At 37.2% G+C, this 24,651-nt stretch overlaps 1 protein-coding gene across 3 annotated transcripts; it reads left to right on the top strand.

Annotated features, from left to right (window-relative positions):
- The first annotated feature begins 12,300 nt into the window (after positions 1 to 12,300).
- Positions 12,301 to 24,010, top strand: LOC116330443 (alpha-N-acetylgalactosaminide alpha-2,6-sialyltransferase 1-like). Of its 3 annotated transcripts, none has more exons than XM_031752772.2 (7): positions 12,301 to 12,692; positions 15,239 to 15,401; positions 15,762 to 15,900; positions 15,990 to 16,093; positions 17,692 to 17,775; positions 18,820 to 18,919; positions 21,977 to 24,010. In XM_031752772.2, the coding sequence occupies exons 1-7, from the start codon at positions 12,626 to 12,628 to the stop codon at positions 22,040 to 22,042; spliced, it is 723 nt and encodes a 240-aa protein (XP_031608632.2). In that variant the 5' UTR covers positions 12,301 to 12,625; the 3' UTR covers positions 22,043 to 24,010. The 3 variants fall into 3 exon arrangements, with proteins under 3 accessions (XP_031608632.2, XP_039461142.1, XP_039461144.1); XM_039605208.1 differs by having other exon boundaries at positions 15,987 to 16,093; XM_039605210.1 differs by lacking the exon at positions 17,692 to 17,775 and having other exon boundaries at positions 15,987 to 16,093.
- Positions 24,011 to 24,651: the final 641 nt, after the last annotated feature.

The raw sequence follows: 24,651 nt of genomic DNA, 5'->3' as shown, positions 1-24,651 counted from the left end.
TGATGCCGCCCCCCATCACGATGCCGCCCAGGGCAACCGCCCGTGTCGCCCGTATCTAAAACCGCTACTGCATGTAGCCTGATGGGCAGTGTAGTCCGTGCTGCAGGGAGAATGGACTACCATACCCGTTATGTGTCTGTGAGCGAGGGAGGGAGAGAAAGGAAAAGTCCGAGCTGTCACGGAGCAAAAACGGGAGCTGGAAGCATGTAAATATAATAATAACCACTGCAGCCAAGAAGAGTGCCTGAGGAGCCCATTTGTAAGTAAGCTATTAAGACTCAACTGTACACTGTGTTCGTGTTTTCCTCCGGAAAAAATAAGTTCCGTTGGAGCAGCCTTTCAACGCCTCTCTCTGTCTCCCGCAAGCAAAGTTGACCCAGACAACAAAGTAAAGCTAGTTTTCGGCTACCAGCCCAACACGAACCCGACATATTAGCCAGAGGTCCCTTTACTACGTTTCAGAGCCGCGGACCTTCAGTAACAGTAATAAATCACAGCAATAGGACATTCATGTAGTTGTAAACAGCATGATAATATATTAAGTATTCCAAAGTATTCAGAATACGTTACTCTCATTGAGTAACGTAACGGAATACGTTACAGAATACATTTTGGGGCATGTATTCAGTATTCTGTAGTGGAATACATTTTAAAAGTAACCTTCCCAACACTGCCTACACATACACAAGCACAAACACTGAGAAGATCTGTTAGACAAGTGAAGCCACCTATGAGACTGATTGAACAGATGTAATGTGTTGACATGTTGTTTGGAAGATAATGTCATAGTATCTATGCAAGTTACACTATGTTTGGTTACTAGTGTTGAATGGACCATAATTGTTGAAAACTAGTTGTGTTGTTAACGTTACTTTGACAAAGCCTGGTTTAACAAGTAAAAAACAAATAGAGACTGTTTATGTTTGTGAAAGTAGGTATGTTATTTTGTTGTTGAAAAAAAAAAAGGAAGATGTAATGATAACAGCAAATCCTTATTTGCCTTATTTGAAACAAGACATACATAACATGTTTATTTAGTAGCATTTAATTTGTCAGTACCAGTTATCATGGATGGATGGGTATGTAGAGCTCACGTCCACGTTTTAGGTGCTAATACGTTTTGTAGAATTCTTATTGTTCTCATTGTAGTAGCTTTACAGAGATATTAGTTTTCACCACTAGATGGCAGTAATGGATTTGGTAGGGTAATCTACAGAAAACACAACTGTCTTAACAGCTCAATCTATTCTTCTCTTTTTAAAAGTATATTTACATATCCTATTTAAAATTATTTTAAATGCAATACGGTGTATACATACACTGAATCACAGTAATTCTTTAAAAAAATAATTAAATATTTTCACTCAAGCTATCTGAATTAATTATATCAAGTGGATAACTGCTACATTTGTAGTGTTTTTAGTCATATTTATATTATATTTTTTTGTGTGCAGTATTTTGCTGTAGAGATGCAGCAAAAGTATAGCAACAAAAAGTAAGGCACTGGTGCACCAAAGAAATCTATATGATTTGACTCATTTTAAAAACAAAGGTATCTCATTAGGTGACAGTGAAAGTAGATTTCATTTACAGAGGTGGATAGTGGTTATTAACAAACATTTACAATAAAGGTGAGAATTAGTTATGGAGGATTATTTTATTTTTGATTTGGGCAACTGTATTTTGTAACAGTAACATTTTACACTTTTGCTACATTTCAAGTAAATGATCCGATCTCTCTCTCTCTCTCTCTCCATATATATATATATATATATATATATATATATATATATATATATATATATATGTAGTGTTCAGCTGTATGACTTAACATCCGTATTTAATATAATCAAAAAAAAAACAAATATTGCACAATAACTGGCCATTTTTGACTACTTTTGATTTTACATTTGTATTTCACCTTCAAATTATTTTATTTTATTTTACCTTGCCTTGCTTGGTATCATTCTTTTCAGTTAAACTTCACGTGTCTGAATGTACAGTTATTTTTTTCATTAACATACTGTATTAACACAACTGATCTGAAATCACACAAAAAACATAAAATCCTAGTAGTAGTTTTTTTTTACTGTAAAAACCACAGACATGTTTAGAAAATTATTTTCACAACTTGAAATGCAAATATAAATTGTAAATTTTGAAAACTTATGCATAAATTTTGTAAATTTTGTAGTTCTATACAACTATTTATCTAAAAATGCAGCCAACACTTCCGGTGTTTTTTTAAAATTTTATTTTGTACAACCATTTCAAAATACTACTATAACTAAAATCAGAGAACGATCAAGTGTCACAATAAGATGTCCCACAAATTATTTGTGCCAGTAAAAAAAAAAAAAAATTGTCCACAACAAAACAGAGGAGAACACCACAGGGATGAACCCTGCAGGCCTGACAACAGGCGTATCACTCCTCTGCTTTGCCACCTGGAGACAGTGTTTACACTGCAATCTGCCTTTGTGACATTCATTAGTACCCTCACTGCTACACGAAAGAAAACAACGACTACACAACACACTAACTAAATGTCACAAATCTCTAACATCTTAAAACTCGCTCTCTCTCTCTCTCTCACTCGTGGCTATTTTTCCTTCTTTACTGTTTTTGCGCTGTCCTTAGAGAATTCTTCTTTTTTTTAACTGTTGACGATAGCATTTAGAAAAAAGCAGGGCTTAGATTTTTTTTTTTTTATCATAACTCTGGATTTAGTGGACTGTCATTAAAATTTAAAAACTGGTGCATACTTTAAAGTCTGAACTTTTAACACAAGCTGAAATAGAGACTCAGTGTGGCTGCAGCTTGTTGCTATGCCAGCTTAAGTCAGTCATGTGATTTGGCGTTGCTGTGTGTCCGTGGACCACAGAGGGTTAATAACACTCATCTCCATTCCATTTCCAGAGTGTAACAACCAACCACCTGTGTGAAATCTGAAATGCCCATGGTGTTGATTCAAAATGTGCTCTAGCACAATCATAGGCATCACTTGCTAATGAAAACCTGTCTGCGCTATGGGCTGAACCATGCTTCTGAATGAATTTGTTTTGCTCCTTTTTTTTCCTCTGGAAGTTGTGCTATAGCCCTGCCCTGCCACATCAGTGCCAAGATGTCAGGTGGCTTTTCCACCTGTGAGCAATTCTCAGGAGGGAAAACAGATGGTTTCTGACCTTAACTGAACAGAAACACAAACCAGAGATGGCAGAGTTAATTTTAAGGTTTTTTTCTCTGCTTCTTCTGTCATCAATTATCTTGATTCTTTTGAATTTATTAGACAAACATAGAATAAACAGTATTAGGTAAGTTTTACTTTTTCTATGTTGACTCAAGAAAACCTATGATTGATTTAATCTGTTTTCTGGTAAATCATTATTTTATTAATTATTTTATGTTGTGTCTGTTTCCCTTTTGATTCAGCTTGCCAACCTTCATAGAAATAGGTGAAAGTGAATGGGAAGACTTTGTGCTTGAGAGGTACAGGGCATACTGGAAAAGAAAATTAAAATCAGGACCACCACATCCTGACTTTGCCAGAAGACTTGAAGCAAAAATAGCAGATTCAGCAAAAAACAACACAGTGGCAAAGCCTAAATCCTCAACCCAACACATTGTAGCCGAGACCCCCATGGCTCTCATATACAAAAAAGATTTCAAGAAGCTTCCTCGGTGGGATTTTGAGGATGTTTACAACCAGGATGCTCAAGCTAGACCAACAGTAAGCATGCTAAGACAAGATATAATAAAAAACAGTAAAATGTATTCACTTTTGGGTGTGCATAGCATATCAGCAAAGTTCAAGATGATGTGGAATTACAGGGATTATTTTACATAACCATCATCTTATCATTGCAGTAATTATCATTTCATCGAAGTGTTTATTGAAGCTGCTGGCATTATGTTATAATTTATATTATAGGGGTTATCCTAATCAAATATTAACATGTTTATTACAGGTGCAGTTATAACTACTTTAAAATGATTGAGTTATATATATATATATCATAACTCATATGCTGAGTATATTGGTAGAGTAAAATAGTAGCTGAGCAAAGGCCTGAATGTATTCAGCTTGTTGTGGTATTTGAGTTTGCTTAGTTACAGGTGACGGAAGGATGTCCAGTCCATGGTGACCTCAAAGGCCTTAGATCATCACCATATTCTTAAGAGTATGCCACAAGGAGGAACCTCTGTGTTTGCATTTAATTCTTAAAATACATGAATGTTCTGTACATGCAAATTATGTGCTTGTAAACGCAAGAAGGGCGCGTTACAATACCCTGATGTTATAAAAGCAATCTAGAGTGTATTTTGGGTAGAGATGTACAACTGTTTTGCAGTTTGCACCTCTCCACGCTGCGTGCATTCATTAAAATCAATTGTTTGAATGACCTCTTCTGGACCATCATTGTTTTACTCTCGTCCTCAATTTCAACCCGTAACATTTGGTGCATTTGGCCGAGGTTGAGGGAGAAAAGTTGGAGGTTGAGACCGAGAGGGTCCGAGGCGCTCGAACAAGCAGACACGAGTCAGTGGTCGAAGTGAGTGGACATAAGCCGGCTTATTCAAAGGTAAGGCACTACCTGTTGAATTATTTCCAAAATGTGCCAGATTGGACATGAGAAAATTGAAAGTCTACTCACTGAAAATTACTGGTAAAAGTCTGTTTTGATTTTGGTGAAAATCTCATGAGAATTGAAGTTGAAGTAATGATAATGTAAGGTTAAGTGACAGTACTGATTAAAGGAAATGCAGTTGGACTGCTAAGGAAAGAGAATTTAAAGTAGTTGGACTACTGAATTTAGGATATAGGTCATTTGAAATCTGTATATAGTCATACAGTTATAATTGAATATAAAGCTGGGCTTGGACATCAATAAAGTTGGTTTGGTGGTTTCATAGGATGTCTTTAAAAACATAATTAAATTTATGTAGAACGGCAGTTGGACTGCTAAGAAGCGCATTTTCTCGGAGTTAACGCTCCCTCCTGGATGACGACGGTTATCCTTGACCTATCATGAATAGGGTTAGTACGGTTGGTGACCGGAGAGGACTTGGGAATCTCTAAAATAACTAGTGGTTGGACCACTTGACCGTTTGGAACGGTATTTGCGCTTTTTGGGTAGTAAAGGTTGGACCTTGGGCGTTGGACGCTTTTAAATTGACTTAGGAACTTTAGCAATTAGACCAGACACAGGTTGGACCTGATACTGGGTCATTGATTATCAAAAACTTGGAGTTTGTCCCTTGGAGGGTTAATTCAAATTTTGTCTAAATTATGTAGGTTGTGCAATTTAAGGCCTTGTAAATATTATTTAATTTATCAGACGCCTCTGGGTTATAATTTCTATGTTTGTATATAGGCTCTGTCTGCCACGGGCACTGCAGCAGGCTGTTTATTTTGAGAGTGTGTCTGTGTTTATGTAAATGAGATGCCTGTGACATATTTAGAGTGACATTTCCTGTTTACTAATGAGTGGCTAATGACTGACTGCAGAGCCTGGGTTAAGGACGACTTATATTGGTGTTTTAAGGGAAGAATTGTTTTATTTCTACTTTGTTGGCATTACGGTTGTTAATTATGATGACTACTTTATGACACATGTAGAATTGGAGTATGGGTTTTGCTTTACACGTCCTTGAACGACGTAATACTTGTTGAGAGTAATAGGACTCATGTTTTATTGACTCTTTGTAATCACACCGTGTTTTTTGACCAACATTTTATAACAGTTTGTGTAAATACACATGTTGGATTCAGGGTATTGTGTAATGATTGTGTGACTGATGCTACAAAACTGACCTAAAGAATGGTGATGTGTGTGGAGAAGCGGGGTGTGAGACGATGAGAGGTTTCAGTTTTCTTTTTCTTTTTCTTTTGACTTGCTCTTTCTGATTATGAAAGGCATGTTTAAAATACTCGTATGAAAGCGTATTTCGAGTGATTTTAACTGTGTGAATCCTGTCAGTATTTGATTTGAGTGACTGGGTGATTTGTCTCAGTAAGTGAAAAGGGGAAGTCTGAGAGAGAAAAGGCAGTGCGTGAGAGAGACGATTTATGGCGTCTGAAAGAGGTTAGAGCATTTAAAAGGTGTGTATGGAATAAAGGAGTGTGAAATATATTTCTTGTGTGATGAAAAGTAGGATGTGCTAAAGTTTGAAAGTGTTTTTAATTCAAGAAAACAAAAACAAAGGAGTTAGATTAGTTTGAGGAACAGGAAATATTGCTCTATGTACCAGGGCTGCAGCGACAGGAAATAGTGAACAGGAACTGTGCATGCCCATATATGGGAACTGAGTGTGTACAGAAAGAACACAGAGAGAGAGATTTAACTCTAGGCACATGAAGCAAATGAAGCCTTTAAGAAAAAATGAATATAATACTAATTATATGGTTTAGTGTGTCAATACAGGTGGGCGTCTTTCAACTTTGCAACCTTGAGTTCAGCAGCAGAAAAGTAGATTAAAAGAATTGGGAGAATAAGCCAGTTTTGGCTCGAAATTGTGCGGCTGGATCTCTCACTTTGTCCCTGAAGCGGAGAAGAAGTTCAAAGGACAGTTAATCGCCTGATGAAGACCGATAGAACATCGTGGACTTGAATACAGCAGGCAAACGACAGTGCCACTGATCCAGTAACACTGATGACGACTGACGACCAGCAGCAGCATGTAAGTGTAATGTAACATGTACTGTGAAAATACAGGCTGGGCAGTTGAACAGTGGGATAAAGAATTGTGGAAGAGCACTACACATTGAGTGATATTTTGCCATGCTGGGACTTAATCTGAAAGAAAGACTGTAAAGAAACAGAGAAGAAGACAACAGCTGAGTTGAGACTGTGTTTGCTGGAGCTTTGAAGCCCGAACAGGACATTGTGCAGAGAGAGGACCAGTGAGAGATGAAGCTGGACGAGTTTGACTGCGAGAATATAGGATATAATTGGATTGAAAATTGAAACCTGAACTCATGAATTGTTTAGGGATGTCCACCACAGCATAACAAAGAGGTAAACATTAGAAAAGGTAAGAATAATGAAAGAAATAATTGTCATTACCTTAATGAATAGAAAACACATACAAATTGTTACATGTGAGATTATTTTTGAAATGAATCAGAAGTGAGATAGTTTGAATCTAAAGCTCAGTGGTGAAATGCATAAATTAAATATGAATATATAGGATGCAATGAAGAAACAGCTTACACGTAGTGTACATTAACATGAATACATCGCAAGGCAACGAAGAACTCAATGAATTAATTTAATGAAGAAGCAGTTTACACTCAATTAACATAAAACGCAAGGAAGAACACGCTTACATACATGGCATAATTGGTATCTTTGACTAGAAAAAGAGAAGTGGGTCGTTTAGACGTCCGTGATAATAATGAAAATGTTTTAGTTTGTTATTTTCAGGAGTAAAGCAGACTTGGACCGGCTCTCCAGATCCAGCAGTCGGAAGAAAGTTAGAGGTTAACATCTATGGATAAGTTAAGGCAAGTTTCTGGTTGAATTGTTCACAGCATGATGTGTCCAGGAACCTGAAAAGCAAGCCCCAGCTCCTGGCTGAAGACCAGGAGGGCTGTGATTTAAGGTGGGAAATCAAAATGTGGGTTAGTAACTCGGGGAAAAAGAAAACTGACTGCTTAACTGGAGAGTTGGGAAGAAGTCTGGGAGACTGTGAAGTCATAGATGCAAAATAACATATACCCATACACACACAAACAGAAAATGCATTAACCTTATAAAGACAAGCTCCTGAAGCTTAATGAACAGATATTGATTAAAAACCTGGCTAAGAACATAAGCATATGCAATGAAGATCTGCTTGCTGCTTGTATGAGTGAGAGAATGGTGTGAATGTTTAATAAAGTGATTAAAGTGTTTATAAGAGTGACTCAGGAGTGCTCTTGCACTGATTGATCAAAACAAGTGATTAGTATAGAAAGAAAATGAAAATAATTCAATAATGTGATAAAGTTTAAACATGTATTTCTTTTGCCAAGTTAAATTGTTGAGATATGGCTGAGTATGGAAAAAGTTTGAGAGCTCGTGTGAATGTGGACAGAGGAGCTTGCTGTGTGGGTGTGATTGAGGCCTTAAAGGAGGGGTAGATTGTTCAGAGGTGCAAATTTGATTAGGAGGTGTATAAATTAGTGTTGACACATTGTTGTAAGATCTTAGGCTGAATCTGAGTATGGTAAAGTGCCTAAAGGGGGATATTGTTGTGTACGAAACGGTGCAGCTTTTGGCGAGGTTTTCAGTGTGTCGAACGGGTGAAATTTCAGATTGTTGAAGATTTTTGAGGTTGTTGTTTTATTTTTAATAGAGGGAGTTTTGATAAACATGGACATGTCTAAAAGGGCCCATAGTTTTTATAACAGTGCACTTATAAAGAAAAACCTGTCAGGTGATTTTGTTTTGTACTTTGATGAGCTAATACTCAGCTCTCTTTTTTCTCATTTTTGTTGTAAGCAGGCCTGCAAAAGAGTGGATAACAGCGCTGACAAAGTAAAAGGATTGCCGCGAGCCAATCCAGTCTAAAAGCAGAAAGAACTATTTTCTTAAAAACAAAGTAAAACAAATAAATGAGTTGATGTTGCTGAGAGTGAAGACTGAATATTTGCGAGATAGTCTCCACTGTCAGCAATACCTGATGTTAATGCGTGTGAGTGAATGTGTGTAAATGGATGGTGACTGGACGGACGAGGCAGACCATAGGTTGGACCGACTGGACACTGACAAAAGACTGGACTAAGGTTGGACATATGACTGATAATTGTTCTGTTTTAACTTTTTTATATTACAGGTTGGATGAAGTGGAGAAACTGAGTATAAAAGGTGATGTTCTGGTTAACACACAGGTTTTTGTTTCTAGGACGTTTCAAGGATGCAGGCTGTGGATGGAGCCAAGAAAGGATTTGACATGATGATTAATTTGATTTCATTCCTTAAATACAGGTTTGAAGGGCCGGAGCATGTATGCCTAATATGATAGGACTAACTTTTTTCTTTTAATTTCCTAAGCTCGAGTGAAGGATTTTGAGTTTGTAACACATGAGATGTGTCACAAAAAGGGGGTGTTAATATATGTGATTAGCTACATGAAATGTGTTCTTTTAGGGTTACTAGGCAAATGTCTACGTGACCTTTGCCTAATAACCTTTGTGATGATAAACTTGTTTACCGACTTGCTCTCTTGTAGAACAGACAGACTTAGAAAAGGGGAACCTCAGCTCTGAGTTCTGAGAATAACTCTGTTAAGTTGACAGGAAACACGTCGAGACAGCAATATAGGGCAAATCTGTTTGAGCTTGTAATTAAATGTGGGACTTGAAAAGAGGAAGTAAATTTGGTACAGGACGTGCTTGAGACGATCAGACGAGAGAAGGAGAAGGTCAGGAATAGTTTAAACTAAGATTGAGAAAGTAAATGGGGTGAAAGGGGGTGTAGCTTCAGGGCAGTTCACAGCCTGGCGTAAACGCAAGGTGCTGTCACACAGCTTAAGTTATTTGGTTGATTTATTTTATGACAAAATAATAAGGAAATATTAAAAATATACAACACGTTGAGAAGATTTCTTATGTTATATTTTAGTGTTTAACATGGAAGATGCCTCTCTGGAGCTTCTCTCCTGATGCTACTCCACCAAAAGAAGTTTATTTATAGAGACTATGTCAGCTCCCAAACAGACAACAACAAACCAAGACTAGCAAAAAACAATCTGAATATAAATAATAACAAATAAAGAACAATACAGAATCCAAATCTGAACCAAAGAACAAAATAGTGAAATGTGGATTATTGGGTTTTTCTCTGTATATATGAAGCATTTGTAATGTGTATCTGCTAATGAAGGCTTGTAGAGGCCAGTTTATACTCACAAACGAGTGCTCAGCCAGACTGAAAAACAGGAAGCTTTAGTGCACAAGGCATGTTAATAAATATAGACACAAAAGAGAACTCCCCATATAAACAACGTTCAAAATGTGTGAAGTGTAAAGTACCGAAATAACACTATATAAGTCACAGTTGATGATTCTAATGTTAGAGAGCTCTTGCAACTGGCGTCTGAGCTGTGCAGAGGTCTCTCTTAAGACAGGTACTTAGGTAGGTTAGCATGAGGTTGAGTTAATTTTATACACAATGCATAACTGTGCTTGTTTAGAGTTGATGTTCTATCCAAGAGGGTTTTAAGCTTCACTGGTGAGAGTGTCCAGGTGATACATGTTGAGGGAAGATGAGAACATAGCAGGTGAATTGCACGCACGCTTACAAACACACATGATTTATATATAGGCCAGGCCAAAGGCCTGGACTTGATGTAGCTTTCAACTTTACAGCTAATGAATGCAAAACATGCTTACAGACACAAACATGACAGGGGTTTATTTTACAGGGTAAAGGTGGACCACAGGTTGCTTTGTTTCTGCTTAGCAACTACTGAGGTAAAAGGTGTTAAAGATAAATATGCAATAAGTGAACAGGAAATGTGTGAAGGTGAGCCGGGTGAAATAAAATGTCGTAGATAATGGAAACTTGTCTAACGGGCATTAACAGTAACCTTGGCATGTTATGTATATGCTTGAGGCCAAAAGAGGCGTAAATCCAGATAGAAAATTTTGAAGTGTGCTTTTAGCGGAGATTTAGGCTGACATGGGGATGGTGTGTATTTTACTTGGGTTGTGTTTAATAAGACTAAAAGCGTTGCTCACACACATAAAGAGTATTGAGATTAAATAAAGTTAATATAATGGATAGAGCCCAGAACAGGAAAATACATAAGTGAAATCAAATGTAATGTTTGATTTCACTTTTATTGGGAAAATAATTAGCCAAGAAATGTGTATTGAATTCTCCACATACTTTGAAACTGCGCAACTCTGAGTGGGCAATGTAATGAAGCAACTGTTACATATTTGCATTAAACTAGCCAACATAGACTCACCACCACATGATGTTGCCCTGCAGCGGGGGCAGAAAATCATTTGCAAACCAGGGATCTTATGTTGATTATCATATTCTTACTTATGTACACACACACACACACAGAAGAGAAAAATTTCAAAATAAAATAAAAAACAACTTCGCTTAACCTGTCAAGCACAGGAGCAAAATAAAAATCTCTTTGGGCTCTGTTAAAATTTCTTTAGTAAAAGTGTAAAAGGCCAAACCTAAGAGGTTGGGCAACCCGGAAAGTCCCTCCAGTATCAGGAGTTAATAGTTAGGAAACATTCTTCACATTAACGCCTTATATCTGACAAATCATTGACTCATAGATGCAGATAGACATACAAGTGCACATACATCCAGATGTGCATTTAGACATTAAAAGTGTAGAGACATGTACACACAGATTGGCAAACCGGTACAGAGTCTAACTGAAGAGCTTAACAAAGTAGACGTGGCAGTAGGGTTTATCATTTTGCCTGATATGATATTGGGAACCAACTTTGAATAATGACAGGAACCTGAGATGAACACAGTAAGTTAGTAAGGTGTAGCAGAGAAAGGTTGTTTGTTTTCTATCCCTTACAGGAGAAGATTTCCACTAGAGAAGGACCCAGAAAAGGAGCAGAGACCACTTAAGCACGAAGTGTTTTCAAGTGGGAGCTGGTGTTTTATTGCTGGACCACCTAGAGGACATGAGGTTGTTGTCGGATTTGCTGAGTCAGGGGGCGGCTAGAGAGGGTCAGAGCGAAGGTAGTGGACCTGGGAATGGTGTAGTGACGTCTTTGGAAGACGTCAAAAGGGGGAATTGTGGAATTACAGGGATTATTTTACATAACCATCATCTTATCATTGCAGTAATTATCATTTCATCGAAGTGTTTATTGAAGCTGCTGGCATTATGTTATAATTTATATTATAGGGGTTATCCTAATCAAATATTAACATGTTTATTACAGGTGCAGTTATAACTACTTTAAAATGATTGAGTTATATATATATATATCATAACTCATATGCTGAGTATATTGGTAGAGTAAAATAGTAGCTGAGCAAAGGCCTGAATGTATTCAGCTTGTTGTGGTATTTGAGTTTGCTTAGTTACAGGTGACGGAAGGATGTCCAGTCCATGGTGACCTCAAAGGCCTTAGATCATCACCATATTCTTAAGAGTATGCCACAAGGAGGAACCTCTGTGTTTGCATTTAATTCTTAAAATACATGAATGTTCTGTACATGCAAATTATGTGCTTGTAAACGCAAGAAGGGGCGTTACAATACCCTGATGTTATAAAAGCAATCTAGAGTGTATTTTGGGTAGAGATGTACAACTGTTTTGCAGTTTGCACCTCTCCACGCTGCGTGCATTCATTAAAATCAATTGTTTGAATGACCTCTTCTGGACCATCATTGTTTTACTCTCGTCCTCAATTTCGAACCCGTAACAATGACTAACATTCAGGTTAATCTGCCTTTCTGGCTTCTTGACTTATTGTGTTTGCTGCTTTCCGATTTGTTTCAAGTCCTTCATTTTAGGCTGTTTTGTGATTTCATCTTTTTATGATTTTCAGACATGTGCCAAGTCTCTGCGAAAGTCTGAGGATGAGAAATTCAAGGCTTTTCTTCCAAACATACGTTTGTTTCTGCACAAAGGCAACTACAACATGAGCGAGTGGAATCATCTTTCACATTTTAGCAATCCATTTGGGTTTATGGGCTACAATTATGATGGTAGGTCTTTTGAAGCTGATTTTGGGTCAGTATTGTTTGCCGGACTGATGAGTAACAGAGTAATGGGTGTGCCAATACACCTATTCTCTGACTGGAGTTTTAGACACCTATATAGTTTCATCAAATGAGTTTTATGAAATGAAATGTGTATAATCAGCTAATCAAATAACAGCAACTCAATGTAATTGCGAATGGATGAATCAAAAAGATTATGTGCTAAAAGAAACCAAAAATGAGAATGAGGAAGAAATATTTGGCTATGAACATGGCATGGTTGTTGGTCTGAATATTTCAGAAAGCGCTGATCAGCTGGGATTTTCTCACACAATCATGTCGTGGTTAACATAAAATATCCAGTTAGCAGCAGTTTTCTGGATGAAAATGCCTTGTTAATGCTAGAGATTAGAGTAGAATAAACTGTCTACTTTGAGCTGATAGGAAGGCAACAACAATAAATGAAAAACATTTGATCAAGATATACAGAAGAGCATCTCTAAATGGACACCAAGTCAAACCTTGAAGCAAATGGGCTACAACAGCAGAAGACCATACTGGGTGCCGCTCCTGTGAATTAAAAACAGGAATTTGAGGGTATGTCATGTTTGTGTAATATATGTATGGTCGGAAGGGGTCCAATTTCACTGCAGGAAACTGTAAGTGACAAATAAAGGCTTCGTCCATTTATTGGCTCATGCTTCAGGCCATTTGTTGGTGTGCATGCAGTTATTCTTTATGAATGTAGTTCGCCATGACAAAATAGATTGTTAATATAATCAAGTCATGCCTCTAATAAAAGACTCAAGTCTTTTAAATTGTTCTTTGTTTTTCAAATTTCAAAAAATTTCAAATGCATTACAAACTGAAATCATGGCTTCAAGGCTTTAATAGGCTGAAATATATGAAATCAAAGGTTTATTTATTCAAATAATTAATCATTAAGGAAAATGTGCTTGTTATAAACTAAATATATAACCAATCAAGTAAACATTTTAGGCAGAATTTTTCTTATTTTGGGTGTATGAAGATTAACTCGAGTCTGAAGGATGATAATGTATATAAATATTTTCAAAAGCCGCATTTAGTTTGGTTGCATTTGAAAGCATTTACACATTAAAGAGATCAGACTATTGCCGGGATGGATCTTATTTTTTTTCAGGTGATTCAGGTGGTTTTATATTTTCTGGTGGTGGATATATAGATTTAGTTGGTAATATTCATAGATTCAAACTATATGCAACAGGCTTCATATTGTCTTGTTTGCAGTGTTGGGGAGTAACGGAATACATGTACCGCCGTTACGTATTTAAAATACAAAATACGAGTAACTGTATTCCGTTACAGTTACCGTTTAAAAAGGTGGTATTCAGAATACAGTTACTTTGTTGAAATAAAGGGATTACACGGCGGTATTTTCCTGTTTCATATGCTAGGCTGTCCCCTCTCTATTTTTGGTAATTCCACGCTGGTGGAAACCCAAACAAAACACACATTAAGAGGCTCTAATGCCTGGGTCTCAATCTCCGGCCCATGTCACCTCTACTTGCGGTCGCATAATGACGTGAAGGAATATTTTTTAAAGTTATTATTCAAAAATTTATTTAATATGAAGGCAACAGGCAGTGTTACAGGCACAGCCCTAAAGAATGTAGCTTCATGGACAGTGTAGTCCATGCTGCAGGGAGAATGGACTGCCATACACGTTATGTGTCTGTTAGCGCCAGGGAGGGAGAAAAAGGAAAAGTACGAGTCGTCACCCACCAGAAATAGGAGATGGAAGCATGTAAATATAATAATAACCACTGCAGCCAAAAAGAGTGCCTGACGAGCCCAGTTGTAAGTAAGTTATTAAGACTTGACTGTACACTGTGTTCGTGTTTTCCTCTGAAACAATAAGTTCCGTTGGAGCAGCCTTTCAACGCCTCTCTCTGTCTCTCGCTAGCAAAGTTGACCCACACAACAAAGTAAAGCTAGTTTTCGGCTAGGAGCCCAACACGGAACCGACGTATTAGCCAGAGGTCCCTTTATATGGTTCGGAGGCACGGACCTTTATATACGCGCGGAATAGTTTTCTATACAAGATCGCTGCAAAAAGTGCAGCCTTACCTAATGTCCACCCTACTGTTACTCATTTTATATTAAGATTTAAAAAGCTAGTTGGTATTGGTATGGTGAGTATCCTTCAGTAATAGTAATAAATCACACAGCAATCGTACATTCATGTAGTTGTAAAAAGCATGATAATATATTAAGTAATCCAAAGTATTCAGAATACATTACTCTCATTGAGTAACGTAACGGAATACGTTACAAAATACATTTTGGGGCATGTATTCTGTAATCTGTAGTGGAATACATTTTAAAAGTAACCTTCCCAACACTGCTTGTTTGAGACATTGTTATAAAGACATCCATCATTTAGCATCATTTTTATTTTAAATATCAAACATTAGTTTATACCAAACTAACAAACCTGTGCTCTACTCATACAGCAACCATAAAACAATCACAGATTGTGTATTCATGTTTTTTTTTTTTTTGGTTTGCAGATGTGATGGATTCAGTGAAGCTGATTCCAAAGCCAAAAGAGCCACTGCTCCTCCCAAAACCTGATGGAGATGGCTGTGTGCGCTGTGCTGTGGTAGGTACCGTAGAAATCCTGAGCGGCTCAAAGAAGGGGGTGGAGATTGATGGCCATGATTACGTTTTTCGGTAAGAAAAAACAACAGAACAAACCTGTTGGCTTTGTTTGACAGACACTAGGCCAGTGTAAAGAAAGACAAAGCAGTGTAAAGCATACCTTGCTCTATCTTTCCTTGTGACTCTCATACCATAATTTATAAAGTTAACTTCGATACAAGTCATATGGGGTCAGAGTCCGCTGAGTCCATACTGGCTGGATCGTTCTGTCACAGCTGGTCAGGCTGGACTCAAACACAAGACTCTAAGTGGTGCAGGTAAAGGACGGTAGTATTGCAGTCTTAGCTACTTTCACACTGATGAGAAAATGTATTCTCGAACTGAACCAGGTATAAACGTCCTGAAACCATGTTGTTTTAATCTGTCTGGCAGGATGAATGGTGCCATCACCAACGGTTATGAGGAACATGTAGGAAACAAAACATCAGTGTACGTTCACACAGCCCACTCCATCACTACATTACTTTACTTGCTCAAGAAGTACGGGTACAAATCTGGGCCTCATGATGAGGTACTTCAACTTAAAAAACAACAGTGTCATATTATTTTTATTTCCCCTGCACACAATAGAGATGGATTCTCTCATTTTCCTTTTAGCAGGGTATAAAGTATGTGATGATTCCTGAGGGGGTGAGGGATTTCCAGTGGCTCAAGGCTCTTCTCAGAGGAGAAAAAGTCTCTGCTGGCCCATATCGCAATAAACTGTGAGTATAAATTGCAATTCAATTTATTAAGGTTGGGAGACAGTTTCCTGGACTCAGTTTGACTGGAACGTACCTCGTTGAAAGGCAAACCTTCTGCGTCTTGAGCTAGCATTGGCCACCAGAAAAGGCATTCCAGGAAAGAGATGGTCCGGTGGATGCCTGAATGGCAGGTGAACCTTGCCATGTCGGCCCACTGGAGAACTCGGGACCACACCGGGGTCGGAAAGTAAAGCTGCTCCGGCAGCCTAGGCTTGGGATCATGCCGCCTTATTGATTCATTCACTCGAGAATCAGTGAGGGCCTTGAGTGAATGAGTGGTTGACTGAATGGTGAGTTTAGCAGGTAGCATAAAGCGTGGAGGAGAGTGAGACGTAGCAATTTCGCCCACCAGTATTCCTTGCACTACTGTGTGGGCGTGGTCTTCTGGCTGTGCTGGACAGGAATACATGTAATGCCCTTTCTGGTCGCAGTACAAACACTCACCGGCCATGAAGCTGCGATTTTGTTCCGCTAGGGTTAGCCTTAAGTGACCAAGCTGCATCAGTTGTTCCTCACTGATCTTTCCTTCTTCTTCGTGGTCACCAGCAGGGAAGGGGTATTTCCACTGGAACCTATTCTGACACAAACCGGAGCATTCTGGGAACCTGTGTTCTGTGTTCCCCGATGACACAGAACATGAAGGAATGGAGAGTAGCATGTAATTCTCTCACCGGTAATTTGTTCTTTAAGTCGATGGAGTAACGACAAAAATATCAATAAATATATAAATTTTTTTATTTATTGTCTGTTGCCTCAGGTCAACACTGTAATATAATTTAATGCAGAAAAAAATACATTAAGAAAAAATGAATTAAAAAAGTATCTCAAGTCTAGAGCAAACACCTGCAATATGTATACAACATTTATTAAAAAAATGAGAAAATATCACTCCATGCAGATATGAGCTGCAAAGACAGGGAGCAATATAAAAAAAAAAAAAAAAAAAAAAAATTATTTTAGTGAAAACATTTCAGTTAAATATAATCAAATCAATCAAATCAAAAAACAGCATTGCTGTATTTCTATTTATTTTTAAAACCAGTTACTAGTTGCCATTTGTTTCACAAATACAGTTTGCACATTTTGAGTTCACATAAAAGCCTTATCTGCATACATATAAAACGTTTGTGGCATGTAATTCAGATGTATCTTTATCCATCCATCCATCCATCCATTCTCTTCTACTTATCAATAATTATATGTAAATGTTACGTAAGGCCCAAAATGGCCTCTGTAAAGAAAAAAGAAACACCAAAGCATGCAATTAATACAAAAAAATCTAAAGTAATGCCAACCCAAAAGCTTAGTGGGGGAATCTCTCCTTCCTTTTCCACCATGCTATACTCTGTAACATAATTATAACAATTTAGCCATTCAGCTGCCTGATGGACACCTTTAAAGCATGTTCATTTAACACATGCAATTTCAGTCCAGGACTTTTCTAACAGGACATTCTACGCAAATTAAAATTCACCTTTTCTTCTCCAAATCAAAATGTCTTCCGTGGCATATATATGTGACTAACAAGTGTGCTATCTTTTGTCTTCTAACCTTGCCAGACCAAGAAACTACTATTCAGGGCAGTACAATGAAAGTCGTTTCTACGTTCTACATCAGGACTTCCTCCTATATGTGCGCAACAGGTCAGCCTGCAATTAACACCCTGTACACAGTATTTTGGTTTAAAATGATTCAGCTATTATTTCATTTTTCTAGCAATGCTTATTTAAAGAATTATTTAAAAGAATTATGAATATTTAGAAGAAAGCTGTGAATGATGTGGAACTTAAATCCAAGCCACTATGCACTGTAAAAAATTCAACTCAACAGATATCAAAAAGGTATTGTGATGAACTCAGGTGGAACAGGGATGAATCTATACTTCATCTGTTACTTGCAGTTTCTGTATGTTGTTTACCACTCTACTCCAGGAATGCAACTTTATTAGCGTAAAGTAAATAATTACCACAGGACTCAGTCATGGTGGCCCATTGCTAGCCACATTCAATACTGCGATACAGCTTTGACTCACATTATAAATGAACAATAAGAATGAGAAAAAAACACAACATCACTGGAATAACTGTTAGAACATGGTAACTCAGACATGGACGTCAGCATGAAGAGTCCCATGAGTTCTTGAACAATATATTCAAACAGTACTTTATTTATTTATAGAGCCAAAATCTAGAGTCACCACTCATTTCCTTGTATTTGCTGGGAAAATGGGAAATATTTGCAACAATCTATTGAAATGTGTGCAAACATACATGGAAATACAGTATATTAGACAAAAAACAGTCTGTACAATTCTGATCAATCAATATTTGGTGTGACCACCTTTATTTTTCAACACAGTCTGAACTCTCTCAGGCAAACTTTCTTGTAATTTCTTTAAGTAGTCTTCGGGAGTAGTGCTCAAGGCTTCTTGAAGTACATCCAGCATTCTCGGGTTGTTGGGTGTCTTCTGTTCCATTCTTTGTCAAGATGATCCCACACTGCTTAAATAATGTTGAATTCTCTGGGGAGGCCAGTCCACGATTGATATTGTTTTACTGAGTAATTTTCTATGCAGGTTTTCTTTTACAGTGTGTTTGGGATTTGGAGGTTGCCTATTGTGGTGTCATAGCAATGTAGCTCATTTTCTATATGTGTATGTTTATCTGATGATTCTTCTTCATCCACAGGTTCTTACTGTCACATAATTTGAAAAAAACACTCTGGCCTTTAGTCAGACCAACCAATGGGGCATTTGCTCTCTTCTTGGCCCTGCACACCTGTGACATAGTAAGTTAAAGTTACTTGAACTTTTTGTGCTGAATGTTGGTATTCACAGCTTTACAATTATTGACCTTACAATTAACTCTAGAATGAGTAAGTCAACTTTCAGGTTTTTTCTCACACAGCCAAAAGGAATCTGTCAGAAATAAGAGGAAAAGTCAAAGACATCATGGAAAAATATATATTTACTCTGCAAGTTAAACAAAAGGTCTTAACCATAGTGATTAATGGAGTGCCACCCACCGCATGAGAAGTTACTTCATAAAGCATTGAGATGAGCGTTTTCATTGTTCTTGGTGTTTTAAAACCAGTCGTGACCAGAGCAGGATGGATCTGACTGTTAAACTGCACATTCGCATGTTGTTAGTGAGTGAGCATACCCCAGATAATCCTCTTTTCTGACATCACCAAAATGTCCAATATAGCCACTATCTGTCCAACCATCTCAGCCTTGCCTCTCTAACTTTGTCCCCAACCTAAGCTGTCCCTCTAATGCACTCATTTCTAATCTTGTTCACTGATTGAATTTTTTAACCATAATTTCAGCTTAATGCCTTGGAGTTGTAATTCCTGTTATACATAATAGTCAGCCGCCTATTTTTTGAGGGTATTATTTTGTTATTAGACTATCAGAATTTGTGTGAAAATAAACTCTTTTTATTATTATCCAGAACTTATTTTTCTTTTTCAGAAAGACAGCCTTGCTCTTATTTTAACAGTTAAAAAAAGGATATGTATATACAGTCCAGATCAAAGATTTAAGACCACTTGAAAAATCGCAAAAAATCACATTTTGTATGGTTGCATCTTAACAAGGTTCCAAGTAGAGCTTCAACATGGAACAAGAAGAAATGGGAGTGAGACAAAACAACGCCCCTGCACCTCCTGAAGCTCCATTGTTACACTGAAGGAAAAAGCACCCGTGACCATTATGGTGTCCCCTTCACTGTGGCACGTAGAAAACATCTCAGGTGGGATCTGCTTGTCATGCCAGTAACGTTGGAAACCCTCAGGACCATCAAGGTTGAATTTTTTTTCTCATCAGAGAATAAAACTTTCTTCCACCTTTCAATGTCCGATGTTCTCTTGCAAAGTCCAAATGGTCAGTTCTGTGGCGTTCAAGGAGACGAGGCCTTCGAAGACGTTTTTTGTTTTTGAAGCCCTTCAGTCTCAGATGCCGTTTGATGGTTATGGGGCTGCAGTCGGCACCAGTAACGGCCTTAATTTGGGTCATGGATCATCCAGTGTCTTGACGGACAGCCAGTTGGATCCTCTGGCTCAGTGCTGGTGAAATTTCTCTGGGTCTTCCACTTGACTTTTTTGTTCCATAAGCCTCAGGATCATTTAAGAAATTTCAAATGACTGTCTTACTGCTTCCCACCTCAGCAGTGATGGCATGCTGCGAGAGACCCTGCTTATCCAGTTCAACAACCCGACCACATTCAAAAAGGGAAAGCATGACAGTGTGACTACTTGGCAGAAAATGACAATGAATCCAGATTTTTGCACAGATTTGGCCTTTTAAAGGCATGCGGTCCTAAACTTTTGATCAGCTGTAAAACAGCCTGTTTTAGTTTAAGTGTTGTTTTCAATAAGTTGCATATTTAAAAATTTTTTTTGTCTCACTCCCATTTCTTCTTGTTGCATGCTGAAGCTATACTTGTAACCTTGTTAAGATGCAAATATGCAAAATATGATTTTTTGCCATTTTTCAAGTTGCCTCAAACTTTTGATTGTATGAACTCTTTGTAACCTCTGTCACCAAAAGTAGGCATTGTTGCAGACAGGGAGTGAACCCAGAATGCAGGACTTGACAAGTAGACGTGAAATTAAAACCACGGTAAAACCACATTAACTCTTGCAAAACAGTGGAGAAAAACAAAAGCAAAAACAATAACCAAGGATTGTGATAAACTGACTAGCAACGAGACAGAGACAGACTGAACATGAAGAGGAACTAGCATTAAAAAAAAAGAAAAAAAGGACTATAAATAACGAACTCCAGGACACTAGTAAATAACATATTTCGGAACTAGAGCATAAATAATCTTATACTTTCAAAGCAACAAATTACAAGTCTAGAACCAAAACTTAAACTTTGCGTCAGAGGAGGAAAATAGTGGATATTACTTTTATTTTTAATGCACAAAAGGACAAGAGCACAATAGTAAAGTTCAAACTGCATCTAGGACAGAAATAGCTGCCTTACGCTGCTAACACAACTTTAGCTCTTTGCCAACACCGACAGTATGCTAACACTAGCCAAGAACCCAGAGTTATATTAAAGCTGAGTGTATGACCCCAGGCCAGCAGTCAGACCCTAACTTTAACAGGTAACAAACTGATGTGCAGCCTGCATTTCTACCTGTTCATGTTTCTAAAGTAGAATCACTTTGGCAATCGATTCAAAGTCTCTTTGTACTGGTTTTCATCTTTGCTTTGTGCTGTTGGCTTTGTGTAATACTAAGAGAAAGATCATATGTGTGTTAGGACAGGGATTTGGGTTGGTGTGTATGACTGTAGTCAACAGCTTTATATTGTTAAATGGTAATTATGAGACAGTGCATTTCAGGTCACACGAAAGTAGTGTAACATACCACAAGTACACTTTTAATTCTTCTAGACCTGAGTGCAGCATTTGACATGTTGACCACACAATCCTATTAAATCGTCTAAAGACAAGTGTCGGCATTCAAGGCTCTGCTCTAAAATGGTTTGCCTCTTACTTAGAGAGCAGAACATACTCTGTGATGCGGGGTAACAAATACTCTTCCCCTGCTACACTCCCTTGTTTTTTCAATAAGTTGAATGCTCAAAAAAAATCTTTTGTCTCACTCACTTGTTGCATGTTGAAGCTCTACTTGGAACCTTGTTAAGATTAACTATGCAAAATATGATTTTTCGCCATTTTTCAAGTTGCCTTAAACTTTTGATTGCATGAACTCTTAGTAACATCTGTCACCAAAAGCAGCCCATACATATATATATATATATATATGTGTATAAGGATTCTTTTTGTACCCTTTTTTCTCTGCCTTTTTTCTCTGCTTCTGTCATCCTCAGGTCGATGCATATGGATTTATGACTGATGACTACATGAAATACTCATTTACAATACATAAACCATGACTACATTTTGGAGAAGAATACATGGAAAGACCTAAGGAAAAGAAACTTAAAAAATTCCTAAAATTCCTACATGCAGTTTTTTTTTTTTGCAAAGACGAAACTACGTGAGACAATGTGTGATGCTCAGTTTCACTGATGATGGTAGCTGTTTGTGTTTTTTTTACAACTCCTTTTGTGGTGTTATCAAATGCAAAAGAGGGCCGAGCAGTAATAGCTCACAAAACATACAAACTAAACCAGAAAAGTTGATTTGATTATTATCACTCATCTCGGGAAGTCAATGTTATGTTAAAGTTGATCTCTGTGGGTAAATTTGCATAAATTAAAATCAAACATTTGCAATAGCTGGGATTGAGTCAAGTGCATTACTGCAGAGGAATTATTTTTGTCTTTCTTTTTACTATTGTTTTAATTTGGTCACATTAAAGGGATTTTCAGTATGAAGTTTTAGGTCATGCCAAAGCAACTCAATCAGATTGCAGTTTGGAAATTGAATAGGACACTCTAAAACCTTCTTATTTTTAAAATTTTTTTGGACATTCAGAGGTGGAGTGGCTGTTGTTTTGGATCATTGTCCTAATGCTGCATCCCAAGTGTTCTTAAGCTTCAGGGAATGAACTGATGGCCAGACATTCTCCTTTCATGATTTTCTGGTAGAGAGCAGAATTCATAGTTATATCACTTATGGGCCCTGACAATCACGCTACCACCACCATGTTTGACTGTTGGTATTATGTTAATTTTATTAAATGATGTGTTGGTAGCATGCCAGATGTAATGGGACCTTACAAATAGTTCAGATTTTCTCTCGTCAGTCCACAGAACATTTTCAGTCTTGGGGATCATCAAGATGTTTTTTGGCAAATGTGTGATGAGCCTTTGTATTCTTTTTGGTCAGCAGTGGTTTTCTTAATTCAGTAGGCAGTAATCAGGCCTCAGTGTGGTTACTAAATTTGTGGTTAATTAAAGTTAATTCATGACTTAATAAGCAAGGGCAATTCCTTTTTTACTTAAGACCAGGTAGGTTTAGATATTTTTTTCCCTTTAATAAAATTGTATTGTTAATCTTTGTTAATTTACTCTATTAATATCTTTGTCTGACATTAAAATGTTTTCAGTTATCTGAAGTAAGGGTGACAAATATGCAAAAAACAAAAACCAGAAAGCGGGCAAATACTTTTTCATAGCACCGCATGTATTACAAAATTGAAACTGTACTGACAGTGAAATTAATCATTTTTAAACTGAAATAAATGTATTCCAGACAAAATGTTAACTTCTAACTTTAGCAGAAAATATAAACAGTGTAAAGTAATCAAATATATTTGCTTGCATTTGAGTACTTCATATTGTTTGTGGTTTTTTGGCCAATTTTACTATTGGTTACAGACTTTCATTTTTACATTTATGCCTTTTCAGCTTCTATATGAAAGAAATGTTGACAAAAGATTGATATGTAATCCAGGTATATCTTTATAATAATTTAAGTTCAATGTGTTATTGAGCTTTAAGATAAACACTGTTAATGCCTGTTTGTGACAGCTGTATTTACAGCTTTTACTTGTAGCACTTTATGTGGAAACCAAATACCGAATTATATCTTCCACCCTTGAAAGAGGCATAATAACAAAATTATATTATTTTCCTTTCTCTTAATGTTTGTTGGATTTTAGTGGTTGGCGTTGCTTTTATAGTAAATTTAAATTTCTAGAGGTTTAATGGGGGAAAGAAGCTGTGATGTTATTGTGGCTGTTTGCCTTGATACTAGAGCCTGTATTTCTCTATTAATTTTTGTTCTTTATTGTTTTCAAAGTTGTATGTTCCAGAAAAAGTAGTTTTTGTAAAACACAAAACATTCAGTCAAACACAGCAAGCTGTTTATCAACAACATCAATGACTGCTCAAATGGTCTGTAACATCTGTAAACATTGTGCATGTAAGCTATATTATAAAGGAAATAAAGCTGAAAGATTTGTGTGATGTGTTAGTGTTGTGTTTTATCATTCACTAGCATTTATCATTCATTGTCACTAACACAAAGTGTGTGAAGAAGAGGTGGGTGGATACTAAATACAGGGAGGCAATTGTTTACTGACATTAGTGATCTGTAGAGCCTATTTCAAATCTAACATAAAGATTTGCTCACTGGCTCTGTTGGAGAGACTTAGTCAAAATAATTTCACAACAGTTGAATTTCACAAGCAGTTTAACGGCCAAGTGAAAGTGGGCATCCTGGAATGATATTATAGCATGGACATAAATAGATACTGATGGAACCAGGAAGCTTTGTATTGATGATATATTTGCTGATAACAAATGCAGAATGTATTGTTACATTGTAACCTTGGTTCTTTGAGTGAGTGCCCCCCCCCCCAATTACATATTCCATATGTACAGGGCTGGAGAAATAGTTTTGATGAAGCCTCAGCACAGTGTTCCTCCATCCTGTCGTAGAAAGACATATCTAAATACATATTTTCTGAAGAAATAGAGCACAGTCACTGTTGCATTGTAAAATGGGGCATGTATCCCCATGTATAGATTTCCACTGATTAAACTCACATACAGAGATTCCCTCCTCTACTGGTGTCTGTATGTTCCGACCTGAA

This window comes from Oreochromis aureus, linkage group 22 (assembly GCF_013358895.1).
Source record: "Oreochromis aureus strain Israel breed Guangdong linkage group 22, ZZ_aureus, whole genome shotgun sequence".
NCBI classification, from domain to species: domain Eukaryota; kingdom Metazoa; phylum Chordata; class Actinopteri; order Cichliformes; family Cichlidae; genus Oreochromis; species Oreochromis aureus.
Note: the sequence above shows the minus strand (reverse complement) of the source record. Positions and strands in the feature narration are given on the sequence as shown.